At 39.2% G+C, this 26,484-nt stretch overlaps 1 protein-coding gene across 1 annotated transcript in view; it reads left to right on the top strand.

Annotated features, from left to right (window-relative positions):
- The window catches only part of Copg2 (coat protein complex I subunit gamma 2), a 105,621-nt gene that overhangs the window by 42,342 nt on the left and 36,795 nt on the right, over window positions 1-26,484 (top strand). The window contains exons 10-20 of the mRNA XM_090333306.1: window positions 61-194; window positions 746-813; window positions 2,525-2,713; window positions 7,521-7,616; window positions 7,881-8,124; window positions 10,122-10,197; window positions 11,734-11,837; window positions 12,232-12,357; window positions 13,667-13,729; window positions 14,574-14,713; window positions 16,097-16,268. Coding sequence (XP_090189432.1) covers window positions 61-194; window positions 746-813; window positions 2,525-2,713; window positions 7,521-7,616; window positions 7,881-8,124; window positions 10,122-10,197; window positions 11,734-11,837; window positions 12,232-12,357; window positions 13,667-13,729; window positions 14,574-14,713; window positions 16,097-16,268 — 1,412 coding nt within the window. The remainder of the gene's footprint in view (window positions 1-60; window positions 195-745; window positions 814-2,524; window positions 2,714-7,520; window positions 7,617-7,880; window positions 8,125-10,121; window positions 10,198-11,733; window positions 11,838-12,231; window positions 12,358-13,666; window positions 13,730-14,573; window positions 14,714-16,096; window positions 16,269-26,484) is intronic.

Raw genomic sequence — 26,484 nt, 5'->3', positions numbered from 1 at the left:
CTATTATGCCTATTGTCTCTCCATTTGGTATCTCAATATTTTATAATAACTTGTTGGCAGGCATGAAAGTCCACTCTTTGATTTTATTGAGAGCTGCTTGCGAAATAAACATGAAATGGTGGTTTATGAGGCTGCTTCTGCTATCATCCATCTTCCTAAGTGTACTGCCAGAGAGTTGGCACCTGCTGTCTCAGGTTAGTTTGACTAGATGGCTGCCTTAAGTTTTAATCTCACTAGGTTTACAGAATAGAATGATTCTTTAGAATTAGGTTTTAAACCGTAGTCCTATATTAAAGTTTTTGCATCGCATAGCTTATGTGTAATTTACTTGAATTGTTTTTTACTTGTTTCTTTTTTGAAGGTTTTGTTTCCCTATATAAAACTTTTGAAAGAACTATACTTAGAGGACAAATTAATTTAATGTTTTTCACTCGTTAATGTTCACAGAGCCCATTTGCTCTTATAACCATTAGTATTTCTATCATTTACATTCAAATATTGATGAGCATATAAATATGTACAAAAGAAATTTTTTTACTAAAGTTTTAAATAACTGAATAAAAAGTGATTTTTTTTTGTCAGTCACGAGGCTTGAATTCTGGGCCTGGGTGCTGTCCCTGATTTTCTATTTTTGCCTCATCTTTATACGAGTTTTAATGCTGTGAAGTGAATATGGATCTTGTGTTCAGCTATGTAATAGGTAATGAAATGAACAGTATTCACAATGATCTTGTTGCTGTTTTAGTCCTTCAACTTTTCTGCAGCTCTCCTAAGCCAGCCTTGAGATATGCAGCTGTAAGGACCTTAAATAAGGTAGGTATCTCTTTGCTAACCATAAACATATCAATGTTTGGGAATCTTACATGTGAATTATTTGACTTCTCTTTAAGCTTATCATGTATGATTTATGGACCTGACTTCTATAAAACCTCATTTTTTAGCTGGGCACGGTGGCTCACTCCTGTAATCCTACCTACTCAGGAAGCTGAGATCTGAGGATCGAGGTTCAAAGACAGCCCGGGCACAAAAGGACCTGAGACTTATCTCCAGTTAACCTCTAGAAAATGGGAAATGGGGCTTAGCTCAAGGGCAGGGAGGTAACCTTGAGCTGAAGAGCTCAGGGACAATACCCAGGCCAAGTTCAACCCCATGAACCACAAATAATAATAATAATAATAATAATAATAATAATAATAATAATAATAAATTTTTTGCCTTAGGTATAGCCATTTTTTTCTGTTATTCAGTAGGTAGCTATAACTGATTTGGAAGTACTTTGTGTTCAAGACTTCCACTGTTGATTAGTATGATAGCCATTTGCCACAAATGGCTGCTTAAATTTAAATAATTAAAATTAAATAGGAGCTTCCGTTCCTTAGTCATTGTGATCATACTTCCTATACTCGTAAGCCACATGTTGTTAGTGGTTATCTTTTAACAGTGCAGATATTCAACAGTTATATCCTTTATAATTGTATAGCCAAATGTCTCGGGTGTACGTTTGTGACTTTGGGGAATGATAATTGGTGTTATTTCTTCCATACTATTTCCACTGGTCCTAGGCAGCCTTTCATCATAAAGGCACACTGATATTTCCTCACAAAACTTATGGCTACCCTTGCAAAGTAGGATAAATAAACTTACTTTTTCATTAGTTTGGATTTAATGAAGATGCTTTACAGAATTGTGAGTTATAGATTCTATAGATAGTAAAGAGGAAGAATAGGTTCTTCTAGTGACCATGGTTTTCCAGTGTGACTACAGCTGACTTGTTTAATTACAGGAGTTTTCTAAATAATAAGGTTTAACACTCTTAAGCATTATGATAGCTCAAGAAAGAGCTACTGTGGTGGGTGGCTCCTGTTCTTAGAGATGCTAACATCTAGCAGAGTAGACATGCATGAATATATGTTCTATAAGGAAATAAAGGACAACTATAATAAAAGGCTGATGTTATGAAGGTAATAAAAAATAAGAGAAAGCAGTTGTTCACTTGTCAGAGGATATATTATATCTTATGAACCTTATGAATTAAAAACATTCTTTCTAAAACACTTACCTGTTTTTATTTTGTCAATACTTGGTGTTTAAATTCATGGTCCTGTGCTTGCAAGGCTGGTACTGTATTGCTGAACCACTTCTCTAGCCTTTTTTGTACTAGTTATTTTTGAGATAGGAGCTTACTTCCTGCCCAAGCATGTACCAGGCCTGTGATCCCACCAGCTTTTCCACATAAAGCTAGGATGGTAATCACATGCCACGGTATCTAGATATTGGTCAAGAAGGGTTCTTTCCCTCCCCTGCCCCCCCCCCGCCCGGGGCTAGCCTTGAACTCATATCTTCTATCTCAACCCTCCAACTAGCTAGGCAGATTACAAGCACAAAGTCTACTATATTCATTTAAAACAATTGTGTTTTACTTATAATGATCCCTTTATATTGCCACTTAATTAAAGCTGAAGGTTTGCTCTAGCCTTTATCAACAGCAAGATGTTTACTTTTTTTTTTCTTGCCCGTTTACAAGGTGGCAATGAAGCATCCCTCTGCTGTTACTGCCTGTAACCTGGACCTAGAAAATTTAATCACAGACTCAAACAGAAGCATTGCTACCCTGGCTATCACTACTCTCCTTAAAACTGGAAGTGAGAGCAGTGTGGACAGGCTCATGAAGCAGATATCTTCTTTTGTGTCTGAAATCTCAGATGAGTTTAAGGTGAGAGTTTAAATATGGTCAGGTTTTCTTCCGGTCTGTGGCTTCTGTGTGTGTGTGTGTGTGTAATAGAGGTTTCTAATTTTTATGAGGTCTAATTTATCAGTTTTCTTCTTTCATTGCTATTGCTTTGTGCTATCTAAATAACTCTTGTCTACCTCCCAAGTCATAATGATAGCCTTTATCTTTCTTCTGTTTGATGATTCTAGCTTTTACATTTTGACCAAACTTAATGCATGTGATATGTTCAATGTTTTTCTATATGAATACTGATATTTCAGGGTAATTTGTTGGAAATACTTTATCTCCCCTTTAAATGCTTTGGCACCATGTAAAACAAATAACCAAATGATTATTTACTACAATTTTTTTTTTGAACTCAGGGCCTGGGCACTGACCTGGGGTTATCTTAAGGCTAGTGCTTTACCACTTGAGCCATAACTCCACTTTTGGCTTTTTTTATATATATAATGTGGTACCGAGGGTTTGAATCCAATGCTTTATGTATGCTAGCAAGCACTGTACCACTAGGCCATATTCCTTTCCACTGTTATTGCTAATGTATAATTTATTTTTTCATATTAACTTGGTATCAAGTGACCTTGTTGAGTTCTCTTCTTGGTTCCTATTGTTGTATTGCACATTTCTGAGGGTTATCCTTACGAATATTCATATCTTCTGTAAATGGTAGCAGTTTTACTTAATTTCCAAGTGCCTGCCTTTCTTTCCTCTTGCTGATTAAAACAGGGAATACTTCTAATACAGTATTGAATAGAACTAGTGATGATGTGGTAGAAATGACCACAAACACTGAGTTTCAGTTAAGAACATGAAAATAGAAGCTGGGTGCGGTGGCTCACACCTGTAATCCTAGCTACTCAGGAGGCTGAGATCTGAGGATCGCGGCTCAAAGCCAGCCTGGCACTAAAGTCCCTGAGACTCTTATCTCCAATTAATCACTAAAAAACGGAAAGTAGAGCTGTGGACTCCAGGGGTAGGGCAGTTGTCTTAAGTTGAAGAGCTCAGGGATAGTGCCCAGGCCCAGAATTCAAGCCCCATGATGGACCCCCCCCCCAAAAAAAAAAGGTGAAAATAGGACTGTTCTACTCTTGTTTGTTTTTACGTACTACTCAGCCATGTGACACAGTAGACCCTGTTACTCAGTGCTTAGTATACTCCTAGATATGTGTGTGTGCGAGTCTTGCAGGGGGCTCAGACTCTGAGTTTGTGTGCTGTCACTAACCTTTTTGCTCAAGGGTAGTGCTCTTCCACTGAATCACGATAAGACTCTTGGGCTTTCTTGTCCTGACTGGCTTTGAACTACGACTCTCAGCTCTCAGTCTGCCAAGTAGGTAGGATTATAGGGATGGATCACCAATGTCCAAACTACTCCTAGCTTTTAGAAAGCAAACTTCCCTTGCATATTTAAATGAACATTTGGGGAACCTTGAGAGGTTATGAAGGTATTTTAAATATATTTTTATTGTATTTAATAGAAGGGTTACATTATATTCACCAGATAGAAGGTGTATTACTTCACAAACATTGCTACCCTTTCTCATGTTTTTGTCCCCAATTCCCTCCCCTAATCCCCTCCCCTCATCTTGTTTTCAACCCTTCCCTATCCTATTTCAAATAAATAAACATATATACAATATATCAGGTAACAGGGAGTCTTTGGGCTTCCTCAAAGCTAGCACTCTACCACTTGAGCCACAGCACTACTTCTGGCTTTTTCTGTGTATGTGGTACCAAGGAATCAAACCCCAGGGCTTCATGCATGCTAGGCAACCACTCTATCACTAGGCCACACTCCCAGTCCCAAATACAGCATTTTGTAAAGCAAATTTTATGGAAGTAAAAGCAAAATTATATACCCTCAGAGGAAAATGAGGATAGGCTACTGGACCAAGAGAAGAATGTCAAAAGCTCCTAGACCTTAGTTATTGTAATAGTCAGTGGGAGGTTAGATATGTTGAGTGTATATATATATATCTGGAGTTTTTTTAGGAATTGAAAAGGCATTTTTCTGGAACTGGACTACAGGGAGTAGTTTTACCTCAGAGACAAGGTGGTAACTGAAGGGACATTCATGCATCAAGCCTCAGCTATGGTAAGATGCAAATAAGGCCTCTGGATAACTGGTGTGTTGGCGGGGAAGGTATCTTCTGGTGAACACATGTTTGTTACAAAGCAGGTTGTTTAGAAAAGTGTACCAAATGTGGTGCTGTGCTTGTTCTTTGGCTCTTTTGCTTGGTTGTTTTCTTTCTGCCTACTCATCCACTCCCACCTTACCTCACACCACACATACTAATCTATAGTGCCAAGTGTCCTGCCAAGAACATAGGACATCTTCATGCCCTGAAGTAAGAATAATACTTTTAACAGAAGGCACAAAAGAAATTTTGATACGCTAGACCTTACTAAAGATATGCAAATGAAAACTACATTGAGGGGCGGGGGTTTGGCCTAGTGGTAGAGTGCTTGCCTAGTATGCATAGAGCCCTGGGTTCAATTCCTCAGTACCACATATACAGAGAAGGCCAGAAATGGTGCTGTGGCTCAAGTGGTCATGTTCTAGCCTTGGGAAATCTCAGGGACAGTACTCAGGCCCCGAGTTCAAGCCCCACGACTGGAAAAACAAAAAATAAAACTACATTTAGATTCCACCTCACTCAGTTATGGCCATTATCAAGAAAACTAGTAACAGATAGTGGCAGGGATGTGGCCAAAAGGGAACGCTACTTGAATGTAAATTGTTCAAGCACTCTGGAAAGCAGTATAAATCTTACTTTCGTTTCCCAGAATCACTAGCTTCACCCCCCACTAGGCATAAAATAGTAAGACAGAAGTCACCTCTACTCAGAGAAAAAAGTGACAACCAGTAGGCAGAAACAATATATACACTGTATGAAAATATACACAAATGTCCACGTCCTAGCACTCATGAGGCTGAAGCAAGAGAACTATGAATTTGAGCCCAGCCTGGGCTACATACACCAGTCTCAAGAACCAAAAAGGAAGGTAGAGAAGGAGGGTGGGAGTCTTGTCACTTTGTTGGTTAAAAGAATGACTTCTAGAACGAAAACCCCTGGGTTTAATTTTTTTTTTTTTTTTTTTTGCCAGCCCTAGGGCTTGAAGTCAGGGCCTGAGCACAATCTGTGGGCTTTCTCAAGGCCACTCGAGCCACAGCACCACTTCTAGCTTTTTTTTTCTATATATGTGGTACCAAAGAATTGAACCCAGGTCTTTGTGCATGCTGGCCCACAAATCTTGATCTATCACTTATTAGACATGACTCAAGATAGTCATGTGACCTCACCTGCTTTGATTAGCTAAACCTTGGAGGTTGTGATAGTACTTTCCTCAGAAGTTTCAATGAAATAATAAAGATCCTATTTCTTTTTTGGGGGGAGGGATTGGGGTAATGTATAGAGGGGTTACAGTTACATTCGCCAGGTAGCAGGTGCATTACTTCTCATACATTGATACCCCCTCTCATGTTTTTGTCCCCATTTCCCATCCCCACCCCCTCCCAATCATCTTTTACAGAGATAGAGCCACTTGTTGCTTTGTTGTAGTATTCTCCCATTTCCATTTTAATGATTTAAGTTTAAAATGCAGAAAATTTTAATGCTTTCAATAGTCACAACTATACAAAACTATGTCTCCTCCCCCCCCCCCTTTATATGTTTGTGTATTAGGTTTAGCTATCACTGCTTCTTAAAAAGATTTTGGACATTTTCTATCTTCTGAAACAGCATATTGTATATAAATTTAGTGCTCTCTTGTTTGGGGGAGGCAGTTCCCTATGGGTGTATGCTTCTGTACATCCTGCACATTAGGCACTAATTACCCTTGCTTTCCTGTTCTTCCCCTTGTGTAATACAAGATGCCTTACAGCTTGAAAAGATTTGGTGTCTTCCTCGGAAGTAAAGAGAAGTTTCCTTACAGCCCTAGCAAAGCCAAGTCCCCCCTCTGGAATAGAACACACATATGCTTACTAGTTAGTCTAATAATGTTTTCCTTTGGAACAAAGGATTGGCAGGCCTACTGCCCCATATAAAATAGTCATGTACCATTCCTTACTGTTCTTATCCTGTAATCCTGGCTCTCTGGAATAGTCTTATGGGACTTGGGCTGAGAAAACTCAACTCCAAATGCTGATACTCAGCAGTTGTTGCTGTAATTACTGTCATTTCTTACTTGGGATTCTTATTTCTTACCAGCACCCATACAATTGTGACATATTAGCACATCAACTGAAGAGGATAAAATCATATGCTTTTCTGAACACTTGTCTTTACATTTAGATTAACATTTCTCTAGCAACCATTTTTGTGAAGTAGCTTCTGGATAGGTTTATTTCCTCTGTTGAAATCAGTGTATTCAAGATCTTTATCTGTCCAGTCTTAAAAATTTACATGTGCTTATTTTCTTGGAGCGGGGCAAATGAATAGGACCTATTGAATGACTAACTTTCCATTGTTTTTCAGTGTAAATTCTTTTTAGGGAGGGGAAATCCTTGCTGATCTTTTTTTATTTGAATGAATATTTGTAATTGTGACCAAGTGTTATTTTTATTAAAGAATTTATTAACATTGATTTTTACATCATATCTTGCTGATCTTTTATAAAGAACCCTCATTATGATTATAGGTAACTGTAGTGTCTTCTTGGCCTGGAGAAACTCACAGGGGACGCACATGTCCTAGCTAAGTTTTTGAAGATGCATTTCCTCTCTGTTTTACTAGGTGGGGGCCAATGACACAGTCATTGTGTGGTGAGTGGTTGCTTCTTTTTTCTGCAGGTGGTGGTTGTGCAGGCAATCAGTGCTCTCTGTCAGAAATACCCTCGCAAGCACAGTGTCATGATGACTTTTCTATCGAACATGCTTCGAGATGATGTAGGTACTGTTTTGTATCCATAGCAAATTGCTGTCATAATTCTCATGATTGCCATGAAATAATCATAGTGTTTTAAGCATTATGTGCTTGATTGTGGTTGCTGTTTTATCACTATTAGACATGTAATTTATATTAAAACTTTGTAGAAATTTGTTTGTTGTTTATTTTAAATGAAAAGAGGGGAATAGAAATTTGAGTATCACAAGCATTTCTCGAAAAAGTGTCCTTAGAGCAAATGGTGGTTATATCTTCCCTTTTGCCAGGGAGGCTTTGAATACAAGCGAGCCATTGTGGACTGCATAATCAGCATTGTGGAAGAGAATCCTGAGAGTAAAGAAGCAGGTCTAGCACACCTTTGTGAATTCATTGAGGACTGTGAACACACTGTTCTGGCTACTAAGATTCTACACTTGTTGGGCAAAGAGGGCCCCAGAACACCTGTTCCCTCCAAATATATCCGCTTCATTTTCAATAGGGTTGTTCTGGAAAATGAGGCTGTGAGAGCAGGTAAGTCATTGGAACTAGTAATGATGAAGTTGCTGGTCTTTTAACTCAAGAGGGTGATAATGAAATTGAACGGTGAGGTTGCATGACATATGTTGATGGGATTGAGCCTGTCCTGGGCCTCATCCAGATTTTTTGCCTTGTGTTACAGACAACCAACTTGCAGTATAACAGGGATTTTATCTTGGCAGCTCCATTTTTTTTTCCCCCAAAGTTACAGCCATAAGCATTTGTGTATGTTGAATTTATATGAATGTGTCTGTGTATTCTGTATGATCCTCTCCAATCTTTCCTTCCCCTTAACATATGAACAGGTAGGTATACATCTCTCCCATTGTCTCTCATTAACTCAACCCTGTGTCTATGAGATAAACTTAGCTGCCCCCATGAACTCATTTTCATTCACTTCACAGTACAATTTAGCCCTCCCCCTTGACACTCCTCTGGAGATATGTTTTTAAATGCTTACAAACTAGCTAAAGAAAGTAAGTAAGTTAGATTCTTATGTTTGTTCACCTTGATATTTGGCTTTCCTCTGATCCCCCCCCTCTTGCTTTTTTTTTCTTTCTCCAACATGGATCTTAGACTCAGCTATGCTCACCTGGCGCAATAATATAGCATACTGTCTTCTCTCAACACAGAGCGTTTGTACTGGTCATTTTGTCTGCCTCTAAGGTTCTTTTCCTTTCTTTTCCCCTTGGGCAATGCAACTTGGTCTTATCATTTACCTCTAGTGAATGTTAACCTTTTAAGTTACTTCTTTACTTGCAGTTCTGTTTTAAGTACCCTTGTCTGTATTTAACTAGAATCTTGGATAGTTTTGCCAACAACTTAGTATGTTACTTAGTGATCAGAGACCCTGCTTTTTAATTTTTCTACTCTCAGGACCTAACCACAATTTCTAATAGATGTTAGGAAAGCCAGTAAGTCTCTCTTGAGTGAAAGAAAAATTAACAATAGAGTTTCTTTTTATATTTGGGGCTAGTTCTTTGAGATTAGAACTAATATAAGGTAATATATGAAGGGTTATAATGAATGGAAACATAACTCCCATAGAAAATATTCACACAGGAAAATATTCCTCAGCACATGGCTGTTATTTAATATTTAGAGCACTCTAGAGCTGGGAGAATTTTATTTATGCTTAAATGGGTCAAATAAATAAGACCAAGGAACTCTCAATAAAACAAGATATGTCATTTCCACTGAGCACCAGCTACTTGGCTAATTTTTTGTTGTTATAGATGTGCAGAGGGATTATGTTTACATGTATCAGGTATTAAGTTCCCTCATTCTCTCCCATTCCTTCCCTCCCATCTCCATCCATGAGTTATGTACTTCACTCTCATCAATGTCCAGTGCACTTCATTGCTGCACGTTTTTCACCCTTTTTCCTTGGATTCTGTGCCCTCCCTCCACTCTCCTACAGATATGCACATGAATATACCATATATCATGAGCAAAAGAAAAAAACAAATTAAGAAAAATGTCCTTTGGAGTTTGTTTCAGTATGTACATTATATCATATATATATATATAGATATATATATGAAGAGGTGTTGGATATTGCATCTTTGTGATTCTCTCTTAAGACCATTTTGTTTTGGTTTCACTATATATTAGTATCTAGAATCCTGTGCAGTTTGTCATATCCCAGTGCATTTTAGATTTAACTTCCACATATCAGAGAGAGCATGTGTACTTGGCTAATTTTTTTTTTTTTTTTTTTTTTTTTTTGCCAGTCCTGGGCTTGAGCTCAGGGCCTGAGCACTGTCCTTGGACTTTCTCAAGGCTAGCACTCTACCACTTGAGTCTCAGCACCACTTCTGGCTTTTTTGCTTTTTTTGGTACCGAGGAATCGAACCCGGGTCTTCATGCATGCTAGGCAAGCACTCTACCACTAGGCCCAACTCCCGGCCATTGGCTAATTTTTTTTAACAACTATTGCTTAGCTCTGAGACACTCATACTTATGTTGCTTCATTTTCTATGTTTTAATAGCTGCTGTGAGTGCGCTGGCTAAATTTGGGGCACAAAATGAAAGTCTTCTCCCAAGTATTCTTGTGCTCTTACAAAGGTAAGCAAAAGAGTGTCCTTTAAAATTAGAGTTCCTATCCCAGCTAGACACTATGGACTCACACCTGCAGTCCTAGCTACTTAGGAGGTTGAGACTCAAAGTTCAAAGCCAGCCTAGGCAAACAAATCTGTGAGACTTATCTCTAATTCACTAGCAAAAAGCCAGAAATAGAAGCATAACTTAAACAGTACAGTATTAACCTTGAGTGAAAAAGCTAAGTGAGCAAGAGGCCTTGAGTTCAAGCCCCATTAGTGGCACAAAAAATAAAGATCTCAAAATGTGAAAAAAAAATTAGAATTCCTCAACTAAGTAGTGAAATCCTCATTGTGTTATAACAGATGTTGAGCTGATAGAGTAGATATAGTAGTAGATATAGGGTAGATAGTTTTTGTTCTCTTTCTAGTAATTAGGTATAAGTGAGATATGTGTAAAATTGGAGTTTCAATTTTTAAATCATTTTGAGAAAGTAAACATATGTACTTGAACTTACATAAGAGATGCTAACTTCTAAGAAATCTAAAGTGATTCATATGAACATTTGAAAGTAGAAGCTTTTCATGGCCTTTGTAACTCACTATTTAGTAAGAGAAAGACTTGCTTTAGCAAACATTTCTATTGTATTTTAAATGGAACAAATTGCCATCTAGGCATCACAATAATGATGCATAGATGCTGAATTCTGTCTTTTTAGTATTCTTGTAAAGTATAATATTAATATATCTTAATTATGGAGAAACTTAAGTCTTCACTGGCGGTCATGTGATTACAGATGCAACCATACATTTCAAACTATCTCATGTTATTGTGTTCTTATTTATTTTGATGCCTTCTATGTATAGTTTCTGATTTATAAAAGCAGTAGTTCTTTAGTAATTCAGAACAGTTCCTCGATATTTGTGGAGATTTCCAGAGCTGATATTGGCTATTGTTGTGCTTTTTTAAAAATTCTAATCTTGAACTCACGGTCTGGGTACTGTCCCTGAGCTTTTTTTTTATTTTATTAAAGAATTTATTAACGTTGATTTTTACATCATATTTTAAATGACAAGTGTAACAAACAAGTGTTCAAGGAGGGAATCTCTGTTTACAATCACTGGGACTGTCCCTGAGCTTTTGTGCTCAGGTCTAGCATTCTACCACTTGAGCCACAGCTCCACTTCCAGCTTTTTGGTGGTTAATTAGAGATACATTTCATGGACTTTCTTGCCTGGCCTGACTTCGAACCATGATCATCAGAGCTCAGCCTTCTGAGTAGCTAGGATTACATGTGTGAGCCTCTGGCACCTGGCTGGTTGAGCTCTTTTATAAAAGTACTATCAGATGACCTGAATCATGCACTTTATGTATGGTGGTAAAACTATTGGAATCTTGGAAGTAGTGCTGTGGCTCAAAGGGTAGGGTGATGGCCTTGAGCTTAGGGACAAAGCCAATGCTCAGAGTTCAAGTCCCACAACTGGCAAAAACAAAAAAACAAAAACCCATTGGAATCTTAGGGGTACTGAAACATGCCTATTCTGTATTGTTACCTATGACTAGGTGTATGATGGATACTGATGATGAGGTGCGGGACCGAGCTACCTTCTACCTGAATGTGCTGCGGCAGAGGCAGATGGCACTGAATGCTACCTATATCTTCAATGGTCAGTGAGAGCCAAGCACACAGACAGATATACTTTTGTGCCCCAATCAAATGGTATCTTGAAAGTGATTTTACCTGTTAGCTGACCACTAAGCAAATGCTTGGTTTGTCTGTGAATATACTTTCATTTCTAAGGAAATCTGTGTTCACAAGGATATTTTCTCATTTGGTAACAGAAATTCACTGTTCTCCTATGGCAAAGGTGATTTCTAAGAGTTAGCTAGATTTTGTTGAACTTATTTATGCTTACTTGTGTTTTCTTAAAATAAGGCAGTTTTTATAATCACTTTTCTTTTAATTAGATTTTAGGGCTATAATTATTTCTCTTTTTTTCATAAAGCAATTACAAATAGTTCTCAAGAGATTATAATGCTGAAATCTGTCTGCATTTACAGGTCTGACAGTCTCTATACCAGGGATGGAAAAGGCCTTACACCAGTATACCTTAGAGCCTTCAGAAAAACCCTTTGACCTAAAATCAATTCCTCTTGCTATGGCTCCTGTCTTTGAACAGAAAGCAGGTAAGAGGAACAATTAACTCTTATTCTTTGTATAGATGGTTTCACAAATCTGATATTAGCACTAGAAAATGAAAGTAGAAACTTCTAGCCTATTTTCTCTAGTAACTTTCTAGAAAAAAATTTTCTAGTACATTTTGCCTATTACTCCTAAAACCTTTAGTTTAAGCATAAAATAGATAACTTTTTTTTTTTGGTGGGTCTTGGGGCTTGAACTCTGAGCCTGGGTATTGTCCCTGAGCTCTTCAGTTCAAGGCTACTGCCCTACCCCTGGAGCCACAGCCCAACTTCCCCTTTTCTTGTGATTAATTGGAGATAAGAGTCTCTTGGGTCTTGTCTTTAGTGCCCTATGGCTTGGAACCATAATCCGCAGATCAGCCTCCTGAGTAGCTAAAGATTACAGGGTTGAGCCACTGCATCCTGCAGATAACACTTTTTTTTAATTAGATTTTTTAAAAATCTTTTGGTATTTTGATAAGAGTAAGAATATGAAATGTGTCCAAAAATGAAAATTTTGCTTTTTTGTTTGTTTTTAATTTTGCAATATTTAGCACTGTTTATAATTCTATTACTACTTATTTTTATTTCTGAATTTGGTGACATCTTAATTAGTTTTTTTTATTGAAAGTTTGTCTTGAAAGTATTACACAGATTAGAAAAATCAAAGAATCTTAAAACAGTTTTTAAAAAATAAGGAAAAGGAAGAAACTTCTGTAGTACGTAGTTGTTATTAGATTATAGAAAAACTGGGAATGAAAAATCTTGTCTTTAATCCTTAATATCTCAAAATTTGTTGGATTTTTTTGTTTGTTTTTTGGTAGGTCATGGGGCTTGAACTAGGCATGGCACTGTCCCTGAGCTCTTCAGCTCAAGGCTACCACCCTACCCTTGAGCCAAGCCCCACTTCTCATTTTCTAGAGGTTAACTGGAGATAAGAGTCTCAGGTCCTTTTGTGCCTGGGTTGGCTTTGAACCTTGATCTTCAGATTTCAGCCTCCTAAGTAGCTGGATTATAGGCGTGAGCCACCTTGCCTGGCTTGGACATTTGTTTTATGAGTTACTTTTTATAAACCCCAGTCTTTGAAAGCAATTTTTATGTTTTTAGGGCTTTATTATTTTACAGTATTATATTCACTGAATGTACTTTGAATGCCACTCTTCCACCAAAAGAAGTGACAGAAACCCTTTTGGTATGTGCTAACAATAATTCATTGTATAGCTGCTAGAAGGTTCAGCCCTCATTTCTTTTTGGCTGCATCATGAGCTGATAGTAGAGGGGAAGCTCACTTAATTTCTCTTATCTGTCTTCATAGAAATCACCCTTGTGGCTCCTAAGCCAGAGAAGTTGGCTCCTTCCAGGCAAGATATTTATCAAGGTATGGTGCTTTAATGGGGAGAAATAATGATCTTATTTCCGGAGCATTGTAGACAAAATAGACTTCATGGGTTTTGTTCAGTTTGATTAATTTTCACTTTCTCAAGGCTAGAGCTCTATCACTTGAGCCTCAGCACCACTTCCAGCTTTTTTTCTATGTATATGGTACCAAGGAATTGAACCCGGGTCTTCGTGCATACAAGGCAAGCACTCTACCACTAGGCCAAACTCCTGGCGCTTAATTTTCAGTTAAAGAAATGTTTGTGTAGCTAAAGTTCATAAGTTATAGTTGGCTGGGGCTACCTGAAGTCCATGGAATTTAGCAATTTCTAATTACTGACTTACTAACTGGGAATGTTGCTCTTTATATCTACCTTGTGGGTTAACAGAATTCTAAAAATAAAATTAGAAAATAAGTTTATTTTTTTAGTAATGTAGCATATAAAGTTGCTAACTGAAAAGATTATTCATGCCGGGTGCCCTGGCTCATGCCTGTAAGCCTATCTACTCAGGAGGCTGAGAGGATCATGGTTCGAAGGCAGTTCCAGCAGAAAAGTCTGTGAGATTCTTATTTCCAATAAACTTTCACTCAGAAAAAAATCAGAAGTTGCACTAGATCAAGTGGAAGAGCATTAGCCTTGAAAAAGCCTAAGAACAATACTCAGACCCCAAGTTCAAGCCCCAGGACTACAGGGGGAAAAAGACTATTGAAATGTAAAGACATGTTATTTGAATGTTCTGGTTCTGCTATTAGTAAGGCTGTGGAGACTAAAATGTTGTAGTGAAGTTTCTCTTTTATCTTCATATCTTACTTTCTACCTACTTTTCTCTTTTTTCCTTATTAGAACAACTGGCTGCCATTCCTGAGTTTATGAACCTAGGACCCTTGTTCAAGTCTTCTGAGCCTGTTCAACTTACAGAAGCAGAGACAGAATATTTTGTTCGATGTATTAAACATATGTTCACTGATCACATTGTTTTCCAGGTGAGGTAATATGGTTGATGCTTTTAGATCCTTAAGTATAAACTGATATACTTGGAGATAAGCATCTCTTCCTTTAAGCTAATGATTCTAGCTCCTGTTTTTTGTGGGTCATGGGACTTGAACTCAGCCTGGGTGCTGTCCCTGAACTCTTCAGCTCAAGGCTACCACCCCGTCCCTGGGCCTGAGCATTATCCCTGAGTTCATCAGCTCAAGGCTACTGCCCTACCCTTGAGCCAAGTCCCACTTCTCATTTTCTAGAGGTTAATTTTGTGCCTGGGCTGGCTTTGAACCTTGATCCTCTGATCTCAGCCTTCTAAGTAGCTAGGATTACAGGCATGAGCTACTGAGCCCAGCCTAGCTCCTTTTATAAAGAACTAATTTAAAACTAGAAGTGTTAGCAGAAGTGCTAGAGTGCTTGCTAAGCAAGCTTGAGGCCCTGAGTTCAAACCCTAGTACCATAACAAAAATAGCAATAAAAACAATAATAAACAATTTGAGCTTCCTTCCCACAACTGTAGAGAACCTTTCAAACAACAGATAATATTTGATAATTAAAATTTAATTATTAGCCAGGTATCTGTGGTTCACACCTGTGATTCTGGTTACTCAGCCTTCTGAGTATCCAGGCATGGTGGCACATGCCTGGTCATTCCAGATATGCAGGAAGCAAAAAGAATTATTTTGTATAACTCTCTTTTTTGTATAAAAGAATATGAAGGGCCAGGAGTTTGGCCTAGTGGTAGAGTGCTTGCCTAGCATGCACGAAGACCTGGATTCGATTCCTCGGTACCACATACATAGAAAAAAATGCCAGAAGACGTGCTGTGGCTCAAGTGGTAGAGCTCTAGCCTTGAGAAAACCCAAAGACAAAGCTCAGGCCCTGAGCCCAAGCCCAGGACTGGCAAAAATAAATAAATAAATCACTTAAAAAAAAGAATATGAAGCAAGTGTATAATGAAACTAATTATGTAAAGTGTAACTTAAAAAAAACCAACACCAATATAAATTAAGTGAATTGTTCAAAGAACTTTAGCTGTCATATTTCTAACATCTTGGTAGGGCTCACACTCAAGAAAGAGCAAATATTATAAATACAAAGAATTCAAGAATAAGACTATCACTATTGCTGTTGTACACACAAAAATATTAGGTGTGGTTGGGAGTGTGGGTCAGTGGTTTAGTGTGCACTTAGCATGTTTGGCTCTGAGTTTGATCACAGCACAGAAAGAAAAGAAAAAGAAAAAAAAATCTTAACACTTATAATGCTATTTAGAGAGGGATGGCCTGGTGGGTTCCAGAATAGACTGTGGATTGTAAGTGGGAAGAAATAGCTTTCTCTAAAACATTCTTTAACCTTCACAATTTTTCCCACTTGCTTTTCAGTTTGACTGTACAAATACTCTCAATGACCAACTACTAGAGAAAGTAACAGTGCAGATGGAACCATCAGATTCCTATGAAGTGCTGTGTTATATCCCAGCCCCCAGCCTGACTTACAATCAACCAGGAATATGTTACACTCTTGTTCGATTGCCTGATGAGGATCCAACAGCAGGTACAAAGGCAAAAGAAATTTATGTTATTAAAAATGCTCTCTCCTTGACTCTTAAAATGTCTGGACAAATGATTAGAATTTAAGAAATGGTTCTTTTGTTCAGAATTTAATGATGATTATATGTATGTATGTATGTATGAGTATGTTTATAAAATTGATTGCTACAGAAATATTAATTTTAAAATTAATTCTTAGTCGGAAGTGGAGCTGTGGCTTCAGGAATAGGGTGGTAGCCTTGAACTGAAGAGCTCAGGGACAGCACCTAGGCCCAGAGTTCAAGCCCCATGACCAACAAAAAAATAAGCAAATAAAATAAATTAATTCTTAGTAATATTTGTTGGGATTGTAATCTTAAAAGAGAAACAGCGTATATAGTAGTAGTCTAAAAAGGGACTCAAGCTTTCTGTTGGAACAATGAGAGTTCATATACTTGATGAAGAATAGTGACCTACTCCTACTCTGATGTTTCTTTCTAGGACATTCTGCAAAACTGCAGTTATTTAGCAGATTACTGACATTTTAAAAAATATCCTTTCTTAGATTCTGCAGCATCAATCTGATTAGTATGTTTACCGTAGTGTGTTTTACTTTAATTATTACTTTTAGCCAACCATTTTGTATTCATGTTTGAGAAATGCTTTGCAATTTGTTTAACCTATGTAAAGTGTGTGTGTGTGTGTGTGTGTGTGTGTGTGTGCGTGTGTGTGCGCGCGCGCGCGCATGCGTACGTACACACGCATATTGGGGGAGAGTGACTAAAAGAGAGTCAGCTGCTAGTGCCAACAAAGTAGTTATGTGCTTGGGTACTTCAGGATTTCAGAGGGCCTTGTGTTCCTTTTTAAATGTCAGGTTTCTGTTCTTGATTTCTTTATCCTACTGAGTTCTCTTCCCATGCCCATTGCAGAGCACTGACAGCCATTGCAGTTTTCATAGAAATAAGTACACACATCACACTGATGTTTTGAACAATTTTTACTGCTTGCAAGTATAGGAAAAAACAGAGGTCAACAATATTAACAAATAATTAGGGCAGTTACAGAGATATGAGAAATCATAAAAGTAATTAAGTAGTTATCACTGGTCATCATTCAGTTACACCTGGGGTTTAACCCAATTGGTTTTAGAATCCCTCGCCTAACTTCCTTCTTGATATCAATTCCTGGGAGCCCCTGCTTAATCTTATCTGTGTTGGGTGTTATACCAGGCTACTCAGACTCTAGCATGAGGTAGATTCAAGTTGGCACCATTGCTGAGTCTGAATCCCAGGTTGTTACCTCTAGCCATGGGTGGATCTGCATCTTTGTTCTACAGCCACCCTGGATCTATAACTCCCTGGGTAGGAAGGCACTTCCCTATCTGGCCTCTGATATTTCTTCTTTGAGCTTTAGATCATCAGTCTTAAACCTTTAATTGCCTCCTTATTCCTTTGTAGTCACACTTCCTTGTAGCTTTACTTCTCTACAGTTAGATATGTCTGAAATATGCCTACTAGCTTGAGTAAGCTATCTGTACTTTCGTAAAGCTAGTCTTATCTACTTGTTCCAAACTAGTATGTAGGCCTAGCCTTGATGTAGCTCTGATGCTTTTGTCATCATCCTGGGAGACTATATTTTATTTCTTTTTCAATAGCCATTTATCCTTGCCTCAGAACTCCCCCTCCTGTTGAACTCCTTATCAAGTTCCTGTATTTTAAAGGTGCTATCACCTTACCACATAATTACAGAGGGAAGTAAAATGTTGAACCCACTGAAAAAAAATCTAGGCCTTCCCAATTGTGAATACTAACTTCTCCTATTCTCCAGGATCACTTTGATAAGTGATAACTCAGGTACCCACACTCCAGGCAGTGGAATTAACAGAATTCAATAAGTACAATTTTACAATACCAAAAGATACAATGCAACAGTATTGAAATTACAGATTTACATATATTATAGGAAAACAACAACAGAAAATATTTCCACCAACAGAGGAAGAATAGAAGAGGCTTTCTCACCCATTTTCTCTTAGGAATTTAAAACAAAGATCTTACAAATTAGCCCAGAGGTTTCAACCTTTGGTCTGCTGGCTAGGGACTCTGATTTTTGCTTTAATTTTTGTTTGACAGTTAGAGAATTTTCTTTCTTTATCGTTAAAGAGTTTTTATTCAGTGATAGAATGTGGTTATAAACTTTTACATCTTAGGGGAAAAAATGAAATTATGTCTCAGAACTTGGGCTTTTAAAATTGTGTTAGTAATTATTTTTGATCCATTATATACCTGTTTAGAAACAAGCTCCTTTCTATTCTTTAGGGTTTTGTTTTTTTGTTTCTGTTTTTTAAAATAGAAATCTCTTAAGTTTGAATCTATGGCCACACTAAAGACTTTTCTGTACAACAGAAGAAGTGAAATGCCAGGTCATAGATGGTAATAGGAGGCTTTTACTCACTCTCTTTAAAAAAAAATTTCCCATCACAGATAATCCAAATTTTACAAACCAGTATAAAACCTGTTTTCTCTAACATGTCTTATCTCAGAAAGTGACTTTTTCCTTAGAGTAACAGGGAAAAAAAAAAAGAAATTCTTGGTTGTGATTTCTTGCAACTTGAAAACAACATAACAATATAAAGGAATATAGGCTTTATACACAGGTAAGGATAGAAAATTCTGACCTTATATATACTCTGTGATCTGAATAAATTATTTCATCTGATAAGCCTGTAAGGGTTGTTACAGGGATGCAATGAAATAAGTAAAGTACTTAGTGTGAACCTGGACACATAGTAAACAACAGACACTAATTCTGGAATTACCTGTTTTTCCCATTCATCATTTTAAAAATCAAGTATTCCACAGTTCAGAAAACACCTCTAACATATGCACTAGAATATTGTACCATCAGTCACACTTTCCTTTGCTCAATCATTAACTTTCTCACTTCCCCCAATCTTTATAAACACACAAAAATCTCCTCTACTGAAAAAAATTGCTTTAATTAAACTTGATAATACTACTACTGTAACACCTCCTCTCAAAGCTTGGGTAATTTCTTAGAACAGGTATTAACAGGTCTCCACTTAATTATCCCTATATATTATCTTTTATCCCCTAAGAATTACTCATTTACCCACTAAGTTTTAGAAAATCTTTCAAGCAAAGTTCGTTCTTAACTTCCATTCTCATCTGGCAACTTTCCTTCCTTTTGACTTTTTCTCACATCAATAAAAATTTCATGAACTTCTCTCCAGTGTGGAACTTTATAATGTTCAAATCTATTTTCCTTTTCTTATTCCACTGTCTTATTCAGAATCAATTATAACTCTAAATTGATTTTGTTGTTATACTATTAGCCTTTATAGCATCATAATTCTCATTATCTAAAACTATTTCAATAAGTGGAAATAACTTACTTTTTAAAAAAGTCTCCCGTAGAAAATACTCATACTAAGATCTTCCATAGAAAATATCCATATCAAGGTCATCTTTAACAATATAGGTATGGGATTTTCTTTTCTCTGTTGTTCATCAGGAATGCTGTCTTTCATATAATGTTCATAATTCTTTCATAAACACTTCCCTTTTTTTATTTTCCAGTCAGCATTTCTTTGAATAATGTTTCCAAAGCAACCTGATGGACTTACAACTTTTCTCTGAATCTGTAGTCTCCCATACATTAGTTTTTTTGTTCGATATTAGTGATATTAACTCTTGCCATGCTATTTGAAATCTACTCCTTCCATGTAATGATATTAACCTTGAAGTTTTGTCACTTTGACTAACTTCACTCACTAGTGTCCATATTAATAACCAGAAACTTTGTATTTTCAGTAGTAAGCATTTGCTTCAACACTATGAGCAGGATTGGCAGGATATCACTATTCAGTTTAACAGTTTAACAAAAAGTTTAGTAATATAGTTACTAATTTCTAAATTTAGTATTTGTACAGTTTGACCCATCATGAAATCTGCCAGGATTTGTTTATTTACCTTCTCAGTCACCATTATCCAGTCTGACTTTTCTCAAACTTACTGAAGTTTTTATCATCCACTTTATCAAGCATCTTCCTTTTCTAGTTGATGAGGAATATGACGATGCCAGCATCCTCCCTACCCATAGCCTTCACTCCCTTTTCTTACATAAGCCTACCTCTCCCATCTCTCCATAAGGCAGCATAAACATAGTGTGCCCACTCATGCTCTTTTATTTTAAGAAAACAAAAATAGGCTCACTTTATTAGTGCTGCCTAGGCTGTTTAGTCTATCTGTCGTACAACTGGATTCCTAGTAGGATTTTCCTCCTTAACATATTTTATTGCTCTCTTTTCCATCTGCTTAATTTCCAGTAGACTCAACTACATCCTTATCAAGTGTATTCTTTCTGAAAAATGGCTGCTGAGGCTTTCTCTTGAGATTCCACTTCACCAATTTATCTCTATGTGAGCATTTGCTCTCCTGATTCCACCCATTTATCAAGTGATTACCTGGTGGAGCTTTTGGGTAACCACTATCTTCCCCATTGACAACTTGTTTGTGCCTCCTGTTCAGGATTCTTCTGCATCTCCTACCTAAGTGCCAACATTCCAGGAATTCACCTGGACATATTTGCATATATTATAGTTACCATGTCATTTCTGATTCCTGGCCTCTAATATTTCTTCCACTATCTTCAATAGCCCATAACCTCCATTGTATTTTTCTTATTTTTTCTCAGTCAGCAAGGCTATTTCCACAGGTTCTTAAGGGTGAACTCATTCCTCTTCCAGGAAGGAACTTATCTACAATATCACACCTCTGGTCTTCCATAAAACCCTTCATTATCATCTGCTTATTCCAAGAATTGACAGCACTCTTAACCACAACAGTTTGATAACCCTGAATTCTCTCTCCTTCCTCCCTCCCTCCTCCCCCTCCCTCTCTCTCTCCTTCTCTCCCTCCCTCCCTTCCATCCTCCTTTTCTTTCTGCTATCTCCACTGAACAAGGGCCACAATAACTTGAGATGGTTCTGTCTTCTCTTGAACAGGTTATTTCTGATCCATCACATGATCAGATTACTTTATAAGTATACCTTCTTGTGGATAAAGATTTAACCATGCCTAGCTATCATCCACCCCTAAGCCCCTGTTTTGTCCCCAGGTATTTTCCAAGAAACCAATCTATACATAGCCAACAAACAGTCATAATAATTGTACTACCTTACAGTCAGTGAATATACTCAGGAATCTTTTCTCAGTGTCAACGCCCTTCCAAACACATATTCACTGTTGCCACAATTACTTGCCTGTGTGCCCCAAGAACATTCTACCAAACCAATCTGCTGTCTGAATTCAACATTAACCACCCTAACCACTCAGGTCAAGCAATCTAGGGAAAGTCATTTCTCACTTAGGACTGCATGGTACCTTGCGTGATCTTGCCTAAGTCTTTTACTGACCTGTAGCCTAAGCAATTTCTAGGTTTATACCTTCCATACCTCCTTCTACTTGGGTTCCCTCAATCCTGCCTTCACCCTATGTCATAAACGTCTTCCATAGGCTTGTTCACCTAAACACTTTTTGTCTTTTTTTTTTTTTCCTGGTGCTAATAGAGGGCCTTTCCTAAGGTTTTCAAAAACTCTCTCCTTTAGCTGTCCTAACTCAACTCTGTTCTCTTCAAGGTTTTCCATCGATTAGTTCCCATTCTTATTACCCAGTAACTTCCTCTCTTCTGGGAAACTCCTCCCATCCCTGATAAGTTCTCATGCTGTGATCATCACCACAGTACAGTTCCACCTGCCATGTAGATGCCTTTCTCTCAGCTGTCTCCTATAATTTTCTAGTTCATTCTGTAAACTTCCTCTTGACCTGTGTCCCCAACATCCACCACCACGTAACATTCAGTCCTCTTTATATCACATTGTTGAAAAGAATACTTAGCAGTCCTTCCTTATGTTGCTACAGTATAAGGAATTGGTTCCTACTCATTCTTACAACTACAGCTCCGTGGGATCATCCACATTTGCTTTCTGCAGATGTATGCAAAGGACCATCTGCCTCATTTTATAATACCAAATTCCTGCCAGACATATTTTCTTCTGCCCTCACTACTAAAATGGTATTATTATATTACAGCCTGACTGGCTATTGAGTAGGACATCTTTCTTTCTCACTACTCATATATCTTTACTCCTCTTACCTCCTCTTCCTCAGCACTCATATTTTACATGACACCTTCTCCAGCACTTCTTTCTTTCCTATTACCCTTACCTTTCCCCAAGGACCACCAACCCTGTCCACCCATTTCTCTCAGCCTCCCTGCTTCATCTCAGTCCTCAGGAGGGACCACAGTGCTGGCACTGCACTCCCGCTCCTGATTGCAGATCCCCACATGACCCTCATCCTTCAGGTGCCTCTCAGCTACATCCACTTGCTTGCTGTCTTCCTCATCCTGAGTGACAGTACCTGTTCTCACAGAGTGACAGTCATGACACGTGATGCCTCCATTACCCTGTGTCACAGGTGCTGTCTGCTCACTGTCCTGTCTCTGTCTCATCTCCATCCTCCTCCTTCCCCCAGTGATTCTCACCCAGGGGTGCATGGTCCCCAGATGTCCTATCAAGCCATCTTTTGACTGGGGCTGTTGTTGTTCAAAGTTTGTGGGCAGACCCCTGCTCCCCTCTGATGTTTTGATAGGCCCCCTGGGGACCATGCCCACCCCCCCCATTGGGTGGAACCCCCCACCCCCCACCCCTGTTAAGAATCACTGTCGTGGATGCCCTCTGTACTCCTTGGACTTTCCTCTCCCTTGTCATGCCTCTAACTTGCCAGTGGTGGCCCTTTGACATCCTAATGCAAGGATGTCTGCCCTCCCCCCTCTCCCCTCCCCCCCCCATACAGACCCGGCACTCTCCACTTGGATCCACCACTAGACCTGGGCCAACCCTGGCATACATGAGAGAGTTCTTTTGAAGGCCCTACTTCTCCCCCAAAAGATAGGACTGTCAGGCCACTGTCAGTGTGCTTCACTCAAATCTGATCTTCTGGAGATTACTGTTGCCCATTTATCTGAATGGCACCTGCCATCTGTTGTTCCTGCTTAAGATGCAGCTCAGAGTAACCTTTGATCCTCACATCCCCCTTCTTTCCTTCAAACCAACCTTCCCCTACCTTCATCCAGCTGTTCTCTCTTTCATAATAGGGCACATTCAGTAGTCTCCCTACTGTAAAGACTAAAGACAGAATTGTCTGCCAACTCAGTTCAGTAAGATATCCTCTCAATGCTAGAGCTGGACTGTGTCCACCTCCCACCCCTCATTGCTCCCAACCAACCATCCTCTCCTTCTAATCCCACCAACCTGACAATACCCTGTCTGAATCTCCATCCCCACTACTTGTCCTTCCTCTCTCTCATTCCTCCTTCTCAATTACTGTCCACCCCATTTGCTGTTCTCTCTCCAAGCCAAAGCTTATATGCTGCCTGAGCCATCTTAGATGCCTTTGTTCTGGCCTGGGTCCTCCCTTTTGCCCTGGCTTTCCATTGCTGTTCAGCTTATCTTTGTCCTATCCTGGGCTCTCCACTCTGCATCCTCCCTGGGTGCTTCTTGCTTCCTGTGTGTCTTCCATAGGTGACTACTGTAGCTTCATCTTCTGCTAACTTTCTGCTTCTGGCTTGTTTGTTCTGTTTGCCTCCTTGGTCAATGAAAGAGTCCCTGCTTCTTCAGTATGGCTAGTTCTTTTCTCAACAACCTGCCAGCAGCTAGGCCTATGCCTTTTTTCCCCTTCTTTTTATTCCTGTCTTACATTATTTTCTGCAGTGACACTAGTTTGAGTCTTCTACTATTATACCTCCAGCTTTCCTTAGGCTACTTTTTCTTCACATATCCCATTTGTCCATCAAGAAAAGAACACTTAATTCTACAGCCAGACCTTCCCCTTCCTGGTCTGTACCGCTTTCCTATGTACATTGCCTGTCTATGCTACCAAATTGGCACAATAAACAGAACATAGTCCTGCCTATTACACACAGAATGTTTGATTCCCACTAAATATCCCTAGGGCCAACCTGGCTATAATAAGGATACTGTAACCATGTTAAAATTTTAGGAAGCCCTTCTTATATAGCTACCACATTGCATCTTTATACATTTTTCCCTTCATATTCTCTGGATTAAGCCTCCTGAAGAAAAAAAATGTACCTCAATAACTTTACAATTTTCATCCTCTCAAAGCTTATTCTCACTGTGCCCATTGTCTACTAACATAACTTGATATATTTGACATGCCATTGGTATGGAATGGCACCCAACTCTCCATGTCCCACATAGTATACCTCTCTTAGCCACCCTTGAACAGTAGAACTATAGCTTCACTGGTCACTCAGAAATGCCTCCACCTCTTCCATTTGCAGGCAACTTCTTTCTGTCCACCTCCTGAACTCACTCCATGCCCATGTCCCTGAGGTTACCTGTTAGTGGGTATGTGCAGGAGCCTTTTTAATGTATATCTCACCCAGTTCCCTCCCATTAACCAGTCACCTGCTCCTTTGCCTATCATCTCATTAAGGCCTCATTCTACAGGTGCCTGGGCCTAAACCTGTCCTCTCTGCTTTGCTCCTTAGGTTGGTCACTGACAACCACACACCTCACCAGTTTGGCATGCCCTGAGATATGCCCATGCCTCCAAATTGGCAGTGCTGCATTCTGCCTTCACTTGACCTTTCATGCTCCTCCCTTGACGTTTGCCAGTGCCACCTAACACTCATGAACGCCTTCATGACCCAGTACTGCCTCCTTCCCTTTCCTTTCCCATTAACGGCCTCTACCTGCCTCTACACTATATAGAAACTACCCATAGTAGCATAGTGAAAAGTCTCTCTGTTTCCACCATGGTTGTAGACTTATCACTTACGCAACCACCCCTCAAAATCCTTCTCCTCTTGCTTTCCTAACATTCTGTGTTCCTTCTACACTGTTCACTTGTATACCCCTGCCACCTTTCCGTATACCTGCTACCTTTGAATAAATCTATGCACTCTGGAGTGTTTCCCACATTCTCTTAAGTGTACTTTTCCTGACCAGCCCTGACTGCTGACATCAATCCCAGCCTCTTTGTCACTCACTTGCTCTTTGAATTCACCCCTAAGCTCCATAGCTTCTCACTAGAGTGAGATCCAACATATTAACTATCATTTCTCCCCTTGGAGCCCTTCTCTCCAGCTTGGTATCTTGTGTCCTTTCTTACCCTGTGTATCCTGTACCTTCTTCATTAACAACTGCCATGCCCTCCTTCTCTTTGAACTTCCCCAAACTCGGTTGCCCTCTGTCCTACCCACCTCATGGTCTTTTCCTCCCTAGGCCTGCTCATCTGTAATTCTCACTTTCTCTCCCTCTTTCTTGGTGCCTTATGCACCTTCTCTGATTCAGGGTCTTCCCTGAGCCTTTAGACAGATTTCTCCCTCTCTTCCCCTCTCTCCTTCACTCTTCCTCTCTCCCCTTCCTCCCTCTCTTCCCTTCGAGTCCTCTTCTCCCCTGCTCTCGCCTTTCCCTCTTCCTCCTCCTCTCCTTCCCCTCTTCTCTTTCTGCTCCTTGCTATAATTCATTCTGTTGACTTTCCTTCTGGTCTCTACTACACAACAAGGTATACTATACTTTCCAACACAACACACACACAAACACCCTTCTTTCAGCTGCTTTCTATGATTCATTCTGAAAACATACCTTCTTGACCTGTCCTCCATCACATTCTGTTCCATCACATTCACACCGCTCTGCAGCACAGTGTTCCACATCTCCACACACAACCCAGCAGTCCTTGCTCATTACTCTTTAACCCCAAAGTTTTAGGCCCTTTTGGTCCTCACAACCATAACTCTTTGTAACCTTCCTCCTTTCTTTTCTGCAAACACCAGCTGAGAACCAGCTCAGGAGCATCTGCCTGTTTCTACAGCCAAATTCCTGTCCCCACATGCTTTTGTTTTCTGTGCTCAGTCCTGCCACAGCACTTACCTGCTCTCAACCTGTCTTGCTGCTGAGTATGACAGCACTCTTCCTGAGTATTCCTATCCCTTCTTCCTCCCTCTTCACAGCACTCCTTTCTTCTTAGGAGCTGTCCTCCAGGACTGCTTCCTTTCCCCTCTGCCCTGCCTTCCACAGTGGAGGAGCACCTATCACCTCTGGGCACTGCCCATCTCTCTCAGCCTCCCTGCTTCATCTCAGTCCTCAGGAGGGACCACAGTGCTGGCACTGCACTCCCGCCCCTGAT

This window comes from Megascapheus bottae, chromosome 5, assembly GCF_031878675.1.
Source record: "Megascapheus bottae isolate mThoBot1 chromosome 5, mThoBot2.hap1, whole genome shotgun sequence".
NCBI lineage: Eukaryota > Metazoa > Chordata > Mammalia > Rodentia > Geomyidae > Megascapheus > Megascapheus bottae.
The sequence above is the reverse complement of the archived record's forward strand: the minus strand, read 5'-3'. Positions and strand labels throughout refer to the sequence as shown.